Source organism: Anabas testudineus, chromosome 9 (assembly GCF_900324465.2).
Source record: "Anabas testudineus chromosome 9, fAnaTes1.2, whole genome shotgun sequence".
NCBI classification, from domain to species: domain Eukaryota; kingdom Metazoa; phylum Chordata; class Actinopteri; order Anabantiformes; family Anabantidae; genus Anabas; species Anabas testudineus.
Window position 1 is genome coordinate 8,301,030 of NC_046618.1, and position 12,217 is coordinate 8,313,246.

At 40.3% G+C, this 12,217-nt stretch overlaps 2 protein-coding genes across 2 annotated transcripts; one reads left to right on the plus strand and one right to left on the minus strand.

Moving 5' to 3' along the window:
• Positions 1-3,242: 3,242 nt before the first annotated feature.
• Positions 3,243-4,193, plus strand: zgc:153044 (dual specificity protein phosphatase family protein). Its single transcript, XM_026343487.2, has one exon. It carries the CDS (start codon positions 3,359-3,361, stop codon positions 3,902-3,904), a length of 546 nt encoding a protein of 181 aa, XP_026199272.1. The 5' UTR covers positions 3,243-3,358; the 3' UTR covers positions 3,905-4,193.
• Positions 4,194-4,682: 489 nt separating this feature from the next.
• On the minus strand, positions 4,683-8,941 carry tgoln2 (trans-golgi network protein 2). Its single transcript, XM_026344023.1, has 4 exons — positions 8,759-8,941; positions 6,660-7,924; positions 5,949-6,032; positions 4,683-5,843 (listed from the first exon to the last, which is right to left on the minus strand). Exons 1-4 carry the CDS (start codon positions 8,811-8,813, stop codon positions 5,838-5,840), a joined length of 1,410 nt encoding a protein of 469 aa, XP_026199808.1. The 5' UTR covers positions 8,814-8,941; the 3' UTR covers positions 4,683-5,837.
• Between the last annotated feature and the right edge of the window lie 3,276 nt (positions 8,942-12,217).

Below are 12,217 nucleotides of genomic sequence, written 5' to 3' on the forward strand. Positions count from 1 at the left end.
GGCTGCTGCCGAGCTGAGTCAAGCAGATGTGGGAGTGCCACGAACAGCTGCGCACTGACGGCAGTCCAGTCCTGGAAACACGGGACAGAGGGGGGACGGAAGCCCCGGGACAAAGACAATGGGTGGAAGGTGCTGAAGAGAACAGCGACGTCTGTGACGGAGCTGAACTACACAGACCTGGATGAATCGCTGGTCTCGGTCTCCAGCTGCTGCCACAGGTTTATGCTCTTTTGTATGCGCGCCCTTCATCCACCATCTGTGTTTCCTTGGCAACCGAGGACTGACTGCAGGCATCAAAACCACCAGCTAATGTACAGCATCCACCTCAAGACACAAAACCCAGTCCAGTACCCTGCAGTCACTTCATTTAAAGGCACATAGAGTAACACAACCTTAGTCCATGTTTGAATTAGGAACTAAGTTCCCCCCACGCATGCGTAAAAATCTATTTAACAGTAGACTCTTATTTCCAGTTGAGGAGCTCATGAATATCAGTGATAATAAATTATTTCATGTCGTACCATTTTTATTGTAGACTAATTTATACAATAGGCTGCTAGCAATGAATTAGAATTTTCTTTATTGATATCCCTGTGACATTTTCATGATTTTGTTTTCTATTAGTTTGTATAGATAAGTGAAAATACTAACACTACCACTAATAGTAATAGTATTTCTACTATTTATTAACAGAAAGTGCATTAGCTCTGATTTAAAATAAAACACCACACACACACAAATTATTTATTTAACAGGGCTGTAATACTTATGTGATAGCAAAAAGCAAAATCACTTGTCCTGGAAGATCAGTGCCAAAGAAAATGTTACATTTATCCTGTATTAACCAAAATAATTCTGTTTCTGGTGTGTGTGTGTGTGTGTGTGTGTGTGTGTGGGTGGTAGTGGGTGTTTAAAATTGATCTGTGGTGCATTTTTGGGCCTAAGGGTGGTGCTAGAGGAAAAGACACAGTGATGATGCTCATGAGATTTTGGGATATTGGGTGTGTATTGGAACCTCAGTAAACCAAACCAACACTATCATCATCATAAGATATTGAGTTTAGGGGATTGCAGAGTCAGAAGGACCCATCATCTGGCTCCAGGAAGGCGTCTCTGGAGCAATGTCAGTGTACAGAATACTAATGGATTGAATTTAGCGTTTCTGTATAATTAGTATACAGTAATAAGAATAACAACATTTCAATAGAAAACAATATTCATATAACATCAGTTATTTGAAAAATACAGTGCCTACAGTACACATATGTGAAATTTGTTGATATTTATTGTACATTTTGATGCTTTGAAGACTTGAGTTGTGACAAAACATTAAAGAATTACATGATGTTGTTGGTAGGGGACAAAATGATATTTCATATAAATTCTAGTCCTGTAGTAATTAAATTTAAATTGATTATAAAAAAGTAAACACGCGTAACCATGGTGGGTACAGCCAAGAAAAGACAAGTGTTAAAGATTAAGAAACAGTGACCTGCACAACTTTATAACACATTAAAACACAAAACATTGATTAATTTAAAAAGAAAAAAATACCAAATATTCTAAACTTTTAAATTAGAGCATATTCAGCTAAATGACTAAAATGTGGTTATAACTAACAAGCCTACAAATGAATAATAACACTAACATATATCTGAAACTTAATCAAAGCCCAGGTAAAAAATACTAGATCATAATGTAGGAATGACATAACAAACCCTAATGTAGTTAAAAATAGTCAACAGGATGATTTAACTTCATCTGGAACCTGAGTTAGCAGGAGACGTTACGATGCAGCATTTGGAAAAACATTTGTTTTGGCAAAGTGTCATCAAGTTGACATTCAGCCAGCTGTTTGACGTCAAACTGAACAGGTAAGGAAAGATGACTGACACGCACACAGTGGAGAGACGTGATGAAGGCCTTTATTGAGGTGCTGTACTTCGTGGGGTTTTAATTGCAGTATAGGGATTTTATACTTTACTATACTATGTCTCCATGTTTCGAAATTATTTCATTTTTGAATGTTGAAACTATTATTTCCTTTTAAAAAACATTTTGACATTAGTAGATGTTCCTGATGGTAAATATCTAAACATTTTTCAATGCAAGACATTCCCTTCTGGTCTTCCTGGGCCTCCCTGGCTCTGACGCTATTTGTAAGTGTTGTGCTTTCACCAACGTGCAGTACACTGCCAGCACAAGTGCACAGACGTTTACACGATGTTGACTGATGTGATTCTGTATGTTTACTCTCCAGACGAGAGGCACTGCAGACATCATTCATTCATTCATTCCTTATATTTTATTGTTCTGATGAGAGACAGGAAGACGTTAAAGTCAACTGGCATCTACAATGTGTCAAAACCAGCTCATCCCTAAAACGCTGAGCAGAAGGATGAACAAGCGTATGAGAGCCTTCTCACATGGCTTCCACAACACAGAGCCAGAGAAGAAGAGCACTCCAGAGAGAAGCACTCCTTTGTCACAATGGCCCATCTAGTGGATAAAATGGGAGCCAGCTTATAGTAAGAGGCTGTGTACATGTGCATTTGACTGGAAATGTTTGCCCCCACCTTTATTGACTGCTTGCGTACTTAAACCTTTGCTTAATTAAACACGCTACAGTCAAACATGTAAATGTAAAGTGTTAAAAACACAAGTGACAAGACAATGACGAGTCTGAAATCTGTGTGTTAAACATGAAAGAAATAGTCAAATGTATTGTACACTTGCCTTCAAATAACACATTATTTTTAATTATGACTGTAACTATGTGAAATGCCCATTTCAATTTACTGAAGCGCAATGCGATATTTTCTATCTGTAATTATAGTTACTATTTACTTTAGAAATAAAGTCACAGACACATTTCATCAGTAATGTAATCATTCACTGGAAAGTGACTTGGGTGTGACTATTTTTGACTACAATGTAAGTTGTTTTTTGTACCAATGCCAAACATATCGCAGTGACAGCTTCTTAACTACATGCTGTGAAGCCAGTTTGTGAAGTTGCTCCTTTTCCATTTTGATTCTTTAAACAAAGGAAATGTATTATATGCTTTTTATACAAAATGTGCATTGTGAAGATGTCACATTGGGCGTAAGAAATTTTGTTTAATCGCTATAAAACAATCAAGAAAAGACTATCATAAATAAAATATCCTGAGGATGCACTGAAAGTCTGTCTTCTATGTGCGTCACGCAGACTCCATCCACCGGGGGGCGACAGTGCGGGGCTCACACACATCACAACATCCTGTTTACATCAGAGCCATTAAAACTCCACAGTCCACTTGCTGCTTGTGGCTTTTTGATGAGACACCTTTGCGGCACGGCTCGTTTTCACGCTGTTTATGCGTCAGTCGGGGGCTGCAGGTCTGTGCGGCCTGAGCCGAGTCACCGATCATCTGTTCCTCAGCAGCAGCAGAGCGGCCAATGATCCAGATCAGGTGTCTCGCTGGGACATTACCTGCATCTTCAACGTTACTGAGACCAGGAGCCGCTGCCCTCCTCCTCCCGGGGTGGAGTACATCCACCTCCCGGTGTGCGACAGCCCGGTGTCCCCTCTCGGCGATCACTTCGACCGTGTGGCCGATAAAGTGCAGCTGGTGGCGGAGGGCGGAGGCCGCACGCTGGTGCACTGCCGGGCCGGGGTGAGCCGCTCCGCCGCCCTGTGCCTGGCTTACCTGCTGAAGCACCGCGGGGTGAGTCTGCTGGAGGCCCACGGGTGGCTGAAGACCTGCCGGCCCATTGTGAGGCCGAATAACGGCTTCTGGGAGCAGCTCATCCGGTATGAGGTGGAGCTCCGTGGGTGCAGCTCTGTCCGGATGGTGTCCACCGTCATGGGACAGATACCAGACATTTATGAAGAGGAGGCCAGAAATATGGTTCCTCTGTGAGGGGGGAGTGGGACAATGATGGCAAAATGCTGTTTAGTCATTCCAAGAAATCTCAGGTAGCCTCCTTTACTTTCACCTAAATTAAGGCCACTTTAATAAAAAAAGAAAATCCAGTTTATATTACAGCTGGAACTGTTACTTTTCATAATAAAACATTAGAGACTCAACGTATTAAATGAGTGTTTGCCAACTATTTTGTCCTTTAAACTTTGAAATGTCCATCCTCATGTCTCAGGTAAAGGGAAACCTCATATTCCATGAAAAATAAAGTTTTTTACTCAATATTAAAGTTCACATTCATTGTCTTCTTTCCTGAAAGATCAATATTATTCTGTTTAATTGTGATAAAATGTAGAGATATGTGATAGCGATGACATCTGAGCCATTCAACTCATCTGAGGTTCAAAGGTAAAGAGCTTTTATTTTATCATTTTAATTGATTCAGCACACAAATGTAAAACAACCTATTTAAGGGTATCAGGATGTTTATGGAGAGCCATTTCTAAAGACGTGGAATAGATACCTTATTCTTAATTATTGAGTTGTGTGGTGAGACATCTTAAAAACATGCTCATTTCAGCCAGACTCTCTGAAAAAATGACTAATTTTCTTACTAACTACAGTCTGTTAGTTATTTCACTCATGAAAAGAGCAGTATTTAGTTTTTTAAAAATGTTTTTCACAAAAATATATGTTTAGACATAATGTTGACTCTGATTCTGGAGGTATGTTTTCTTTTTACACAGAGGGCTTTCCATAAATTATGATCACTGCCTGGTATACATACATTGATAATTTTGTTTATTTAGAGGCACGATACAATAATGACACACTGAATCACAGTAAAATCAATAACAATTTGGCACACATCTGTCATTTCTAAACATGAACAACATCTATTCGAGGAAAAATGTAGTTTATTGTATTAGTGGTCAACATTTCCCCAGACACATTTCCTAATAGTTTGATTCAATGCAGCTGCTGGCCAGTTTCCTTTTTAAAAATTAATTTAGGGTTAAAACAGTCAACATTTCAAAAGTGTTCAATGCAAGCAACGAGTGGTATTAGTTAGGAATTCATCCAAAACAGCAGTCATACAGAAACCAGACTGGCAGTTTCTAGAAAATTTGACTATAGCATTGTATAGTGTAGTAATACCACACAGACTGTTCTGCATGATGTACAGTCTGGATGAATAAATATGCATTTACATGCGTTGCCATCACCCCGGCAGCAGCAAAAACATCTTTCCAACATTTTGGAAACATGCTGGTTCGCTTTCTAGCCGAGAGCAAAACTGATGCTTCTCTCACACTGATACTGTAGTTGTGAAGCTTCAACGAGCTGCCAGTTACAGCCATCTCTGTGCTAGCATCTCATTCTGAAAATAAAAGTTTCTATTACAATCAACTGGCCAAGAGCATATGGCTGTGAACACGAGCGGACATGTAACTCTTATCCTTCTGTACATTTAGATGGGGTCATCATACGTTTTATCAAACAGACTTTTAAAACATCCACACAGAAATTGTACATACACTGTCAGCACTATACAAAGATTCAGATGGCTTTTTTAGGTGCACAGTGCGATCACTAATGTACTGTACAAACATCTAATATTTCATCTGCTACTTAAATCTCCTGAGTAAGGACCATAGTCAGGTCAAGATTGCCTAAAAAGTGGAATAATGACACAAGTGCGAAAACAGCATGCTTCTTTTACCTCCACCGCTTTTCATGAATTCTTTCAATAAGGCAACAGTGTCATCTGCATAGTCATGCAATAAGCATCTAAAAGGTACAAAACCGAGCAAAGTTCATTTAACACAATGTAAAATAGAAGCAGAATAGAGCGAAACACAAAACCGAGCGCCAGTATCCACTCACATAAACCACAGTGTATTCAGCTGCTCGAGGCTTCAACAACTCGAGATCACATCTGAAAAATAAATAAATAAAACAGAGTTCAGCAGTTCAAATATTTAATGATACTGTGTTTTAATTAAAAGGAGTGGGGGTGTAAGTGTTTAAATCTACCACTTACATGCTGTTCCAGCTTCTGGTATTCTGTAGATTTAGGTCTGCGCGTGGACCGGGATCTCTTTCCTTCCAAAGCGAAGGCGATTATCTGAGGGAAAAGAAGAGGAAACGTTATATATTGGCAAATTTCTGTTGTTCTGAGCCTGATCTACAAAACAAATGTGGATGTAATTAAACTAGTAACACAATCAGAAGCCCCTAATCTAACAGACATCTAAGGATTTCTCTGGTACTGGTAAATTAGGTGAAAGTGTTTTGACTTACATGATTCACTTATCTTTATCTTGCTGAGAATTAAAGGAAATTTCTTTCTCACATCCATAACGTAAATATGAAGCTAGCTGCAGCAGCAGCTTGGTTTAAATTTGCATAAAGACTAAAGAGAAACAAGGAAACAGCTTGTAAAGGATAAATGTGCCATTTTCATACTTTTCTGTATGAAATAAACAAATTAGCAGCGTATTAATTATTGAGCTTCATAGATGATGATGAGGAGATTTTGGCTAGAACCCATCTCCAGTTGTCATGCTGAGCTAGGCTTAGCTAATCTGCTGCTCCCTTCATATGTCACGTGCCTGTTAGCGGCAAGAAACGTGCCTGAAATCCATATGTGCCAATTATTCTGTTCGTTCATAGCCACAGAAATGGACATGTCAAATGAAACAACTTTGCAACTCAGGAAGTATGCGTCAGAAAGATTTTAAAGGCCAAGTACCTTGCGCTTGTTGTGGTAAGCGATGTAAAGCACTGCCACCAACACAGCTGTGGAGACGAGGTAGGCAAAGAAATGGCTGCTTTCTTCCTGGTCCTTAAAACTAGAGTCATGCTGATTGTTCTGATTGTTCCCTCCCTTTTCTTTAACTTTTGCTTCCTCTTTTTTCTTTTCTTCATCGTCTGTCTTGTCTCCCTTCCCGTCTCCCTTCCCGTCTCCCTTCTCGTCTCCCTTCCTGTCTCCCTTCCTGTCTCCCGTCTCGTCTCCCGTCTCGTCTCCCGTCTTGTCTCCCTTCCTGTCTCCCTTCTCGTCTCCCTTCTCGTCTCCCGTCTTGTCTCCCTTCCTGTCTCCCTTCTCGTCTCCCTTCTCGTCTCCCGTCTTGTCTCCCGTCTCGTCTCCCGTCTTGTCTCCCTTCTCGTCTCCCTTTCCGTCTCCCTTCTCGTCTCCCTTCTTGTCTCCCTTCTCGTCTCCCTTCTCGTCTCCCTTCTCGTCTCCCTTCTTGTCTCCCTTCTTGTCTCCCGTCTCGTCTCCCTTCTCGTCTCCCGTCTCGTCTCCCTTCTTGTCTCCCTTCTTGTCTCCCGTCTCGTCTCCCTTCTTGTCTTCTTCTTTTGAGTGTTTTTTGTCATCTTCTGGTGCTGCTGTTTTTTTTTCATCAGGTTTCTTTTCATTTGGACTTTCACCTTGGCCATCATCTGCATGTTGGTGTTTTGGGTTTTTGTCAACACTTTCACTTTCTTCAGACACATTCTTCTTGTCATCCTCTACGTCTGTGTGCCCATCGGGTCCTTGTGGCTTATGTTCACTTGCATCCGTTTCTGTCTTGCCCTTTTGGGTTTGCAAGTTTCCACTGTTCTTTCCTTCTGACTTTACAGCAGCAGTGTTTGTTTCTTTCACTGGCACTGTTGAAGTGCTAGGCTTCTTAGTTATCTTGTGTTTTCGCTCCTCTTCCCCACTAGATGGATTTGTTTGATTTTGATCAGCGACTTTCATTGTTTCTTTTACTTCTTTTCCTTCCGAGCCTGTTTTCGTCCCAACTTTACCTTGTGTATTATTTGGTGTCTGTGACTCATCTGGTGTTCCTTCTGGCTCTTGGTCAGTACCTGCCTCGACTTTTTCTTGTTGTCCAATTTTCTCAATGTTAGTAACATTTGAATTTTGATTTTTAAGATTTTTTTGAGGAGGAGCAGCTTGTGGACCATTTTTCGTTTGTTCTTGATTGGTGTTGGAATCATTCTTTGAGGATGAATCATCTTTTGATGGTGGAGCTCCTGTAAATAAGAAAAAAAACATATAATCAATCTAAAGGGCCATCTGAGCACAAAACATGTTGACAGGTGCAACGCAGATATTATAATGCAATTTGATAATAAATGCCATGAATGCTGCCACTGTGGATTAGTGAAACCTGCATATGACACAAACAATCTGCTTTTATCTGCTCATTATTTTTACTTATGTACATTTGTCCCTCCTTGTTTGCAGTGTCCTGTCCTCTTCTTGTCGGCTTCCTCCACTTGATTAAATTTACTAATTATATGATCGGATTACCTCAACTACAACTATCACAATGTAATAAAACCAGGCCAGGCAGATTTCAACATTACAGTGTTGAGTGTGATCTGTTGTGTACTTACAGGTAATCTGCAGGCTTACTGTTCACAGGTACACTGAATTAACAGCTTTGTGTGTTTTAACTTTGTGTATTTGAATTTTAGAAGAAGCTAAAAACACACACACACACAAATACATTTTTCTTGTTAGCTTGTTTCCAGTAAATACTTCCTGCTTCAGGCTTTAAAATAAAACAAAGGCTTTTCCAGACACCTTTTCCATGGAAAAGGTGTCTGGAAAAGCCTGTTTTATTTTTAGCAAAACATTAAAATGTCTAATAAATCTATGTTGTCGTTGTCGTCGTTGCTCTTTCAAATCCAGTCCAAGCCAGATACTGAAAGTGAAGTATGTAATGAGTCCCATCTTGTCTCACTTGCGTAATACATTGGCCGACGACTAGCTTAACGAGCTAATAGGGATCATGTGGTATTTCAGCATTTCTCTGACAGGAAAGAAGCTCAAGGAGCCAGAAATATCTAAACTCCACTCACCTGTGACCAGGCACCAACACACGAAGACTGTGACGATCAAAAAACTCGCCCTCATCGTGTTCACACGGCGATAAAATCCCAAATTATCGGTCTGTGCTCACAACAGACTAAGAATCGACGGATCCAAGTGGACAGGATGGAGGATTTGATTTGTACAAACACTTTTCCTGCTTCCGTGTACAAACCAGTCTGCTCTTCTTCTGCACGCACGAACACAGCGAGGGGCTTTGCTGCCCCCTAAAGGTCGGAGCCCGACACGACATGACTGCTTTGTATTTGTTAAACACACTGTACTAAAAACACCATGTTTTGCCAAAAAGGGGGGTGAAAGAGATGCTACAGCAGAGAGACACCTTCCATTGTACTGGTTAATTTAACAGAATTAATTAATTCTTTGTTACCTTTCCATCACTGGAGTCATTCGATCAGCATCGGAAGACTGAGATGCTGTATATTCAGCTGTGCAGCCACAGACTAGTCAGAATTTCCCCGCTGAGCCCTGCACACTGTAAAACCACAAGGTAGATTGAATGTTGTGACCTACTGGTGTATATTTATAGTCGTAGTTACAGCAGAGCAGATATAAAGTTTTCCTTTCCCCTTTTCAATATTTGTCATTGCACATTTCCTGCACACATGACCACCACACAGACAGTATCTCTGTATATATGTTTATGAGGAACCATAAGTATCACCAAGTTAAACAATGCATGTTTGCACGGTTGAGTCAGCTTACTTGAGTTATTTGTGTCTGTGAATCATGTCCATTCAAATGGGGAGCAGGACTTGACTTTCATGTCTGTGTTATTTTGCTTTATTTGAATGGCACGTGTAAACAAAAGGAGACTAAACATTTAGATTTAGATAAAGATGCCACTGTGCGCACAGTTGACATCCTCCTATTGTATTTAACCCCTGTTGTATTAAACTGACCCTGAAGGTGTTGAGGTAACAAGAACACCAACGGAGAGTTAAAAACTAGGATCTTTTTCTCCAAAGATAAAGCACAGGAGGCAACATTTGAGTTTTTACTGTCACCCATTGACCAGATGCTGACATGTGGACATGTAACCCACATGAAGTCACACTATGACCTACCCAGCAGATGGCAGTATTGATGTGCAGTGCAAGTTTAAAGAAAAGAGACCAAATGAAACAATGACACCGGTCACTTTATATCTGTGTCACTGTGTTAGGCTGCAAAATCTATCAAACTATTAATTTTTCCATAACTATAAAACTTATGAAATGGCATTTATTCTTCAAAATAACATATAATAATGTGAAATAATTTGCATGAAGTCAATAAACCTCAAAGCTAGGGCCACCTGAAGTACGACATAACAGAATTATCAGGATTGCCGTTGAGGGAGTGCAGCAGCTTTAGATAAGCTGAGATAATGATCCAGATGTTAATTGGAGATGTTTTACATCTCAGCTGGGTGTGGGTTCTTGTAATGAATGTGTCTTAATTGTGGCAGGCTATTTGACATTTGAAAAGTCCGATTACACCACTCATTCGTGACACCCATTTGCATTTCCATCTTTAAGGTCAAATGGGTATGAATAATACATTAAGGAGGTTCTTAAGCTCACAGTCATCCATACCTGTCTTCACAAAAGCACCAGCTGAGTCTTGCTAAGCTCAGTGAATGTTACAGCAACAATCAATTAATATCACTTAGGGAAACCACACGTGAAGCAAATACAGCATCCTGTTATTAACGGAAATATAAGGTCACGGTGACACCGGAAGATGTAGGACCAGCCTTAGTTTTATAGTTTTATAGTTTTTAATCTGAACATAATAATATAAACACATCAGTGTCACACTTACAGTACATGCTACACATTTAGTGGATTTAATGATGGTGATGGTGTGTCTGTGTGGTAGCTTTTTTTTTTTTTTAATGATTTAGTGACTTCTCAGATGTCAGCTCGAAGTGCAATATCACGCGCGTGAACTATCAAAGGGTTAACCTGGAATAAATGCAAGATCAAAGGAAGGCCCAAAAAAAGAACCTTGGCAAGAGATTGGAAGAATTTAATGAGCAAAAATTAACATGTATTAAATCTGACCTTGTGCTTACATGGCAGATGTTGAGTGGAGCAGCAACCAGATACGTTATTAGAGATAAACAGCGGCGTGTTACATTTTGAGTGGAGCACTGGAACTTTAAGATAACATACCTTTTATGCCATTTTAAATAGGTATTCCCCTGTGGAATCTCATAGTTATGTTTTAATCGATTTCAAGGGACGGCATTTGAAAAATGGCACGAGTAAATATATTTACCAAAAGCACAGCCTGGAACAGCCTGAGCATTTGAAGTGATTCACTTGTGGGCTGAGTTTCATAATAAGGACACTGTCTTAGGAGAACTGAACATTGCACTGAGCTACGGACTTGAGGAGACAGATTTGCTGACTGTTTTGACAACTCATTACCTGTAATTTCACTGACAGATTGGTGAATTGGCTCGGAGTAGGCAGCCGTGGCACCAGAGACCGTGTGGTTTGTGCCTGGAATGATGTAAGATATAACGCCAAACAAGCAAAAGACCTATTATGGCTAATGATTACTTAAAACAGAGTGGTGCAGACTTGACAGTTTGGTGCTTCTGCTGAGAGGGGCCAAACCGGAAACACATCCTCAGGCCACCTGTCCGCAGTTTTATAAGACGGTCTGGAGAAAAGCTAATCTTGTTTTCTGTGACAGCAAACAATTAGCAGCAAATTTGTCTAAATTAATACATGTGCAGCAAAATCTCAGGAAAATTCTATTCTAATCCAACAACCCCCTGATCATGGCATATAAAACCAAGTTCAAATATCTAACAGTAACTGCTCTGCTAGTCCAGAATATCTGATGGTGCTGTCTACTATCATCTGTATTGATAAAGTAAACACACTTAATGGTTGAATCAGCTGAAATACTGTTGGAAAGCAGCATTTCACAGAACTGTACATCCCTGTTGGTAAGAGCTTGGTTAATTCTCTGTCTGAGTAGCTGGGGAGTCGTCTGTGAGCTCTTCCAGTCCAGTCCCCCCACTGGTCCGACATAATGGTCCAGCCCTGGCATCGGTCCTCATCTCCAAAGCCACCAAAAACTGTAACCTACCTTGTGTATTTTTCACTAATTGAAATGCCTAATGAGGTCCCAGGGGCTCCATCCTATTACCTCTGAGTTAATTAAAGCCTAAGCAGAGTGCCAAACGGCGAATAAAGATGCAGTAAAAGTGCAAAAGGAACAGGGAACCTGAGCAGGGTTCGGTGTGCTGGGATGGAGCTGACCTGCTTTTTTGTCATTGTTGTGGGATGTTGTATTCCAAGAAGCAGCAGATGCCTATTATTTTTTAATTTGGATTTATTTTGGGGCAAATTTTGCTACCCCTGTTGAGGCACTTATTTTCCAGTGTGGTTAGCCTAATTCTGCTTTATTAAACATTAAACCTCATG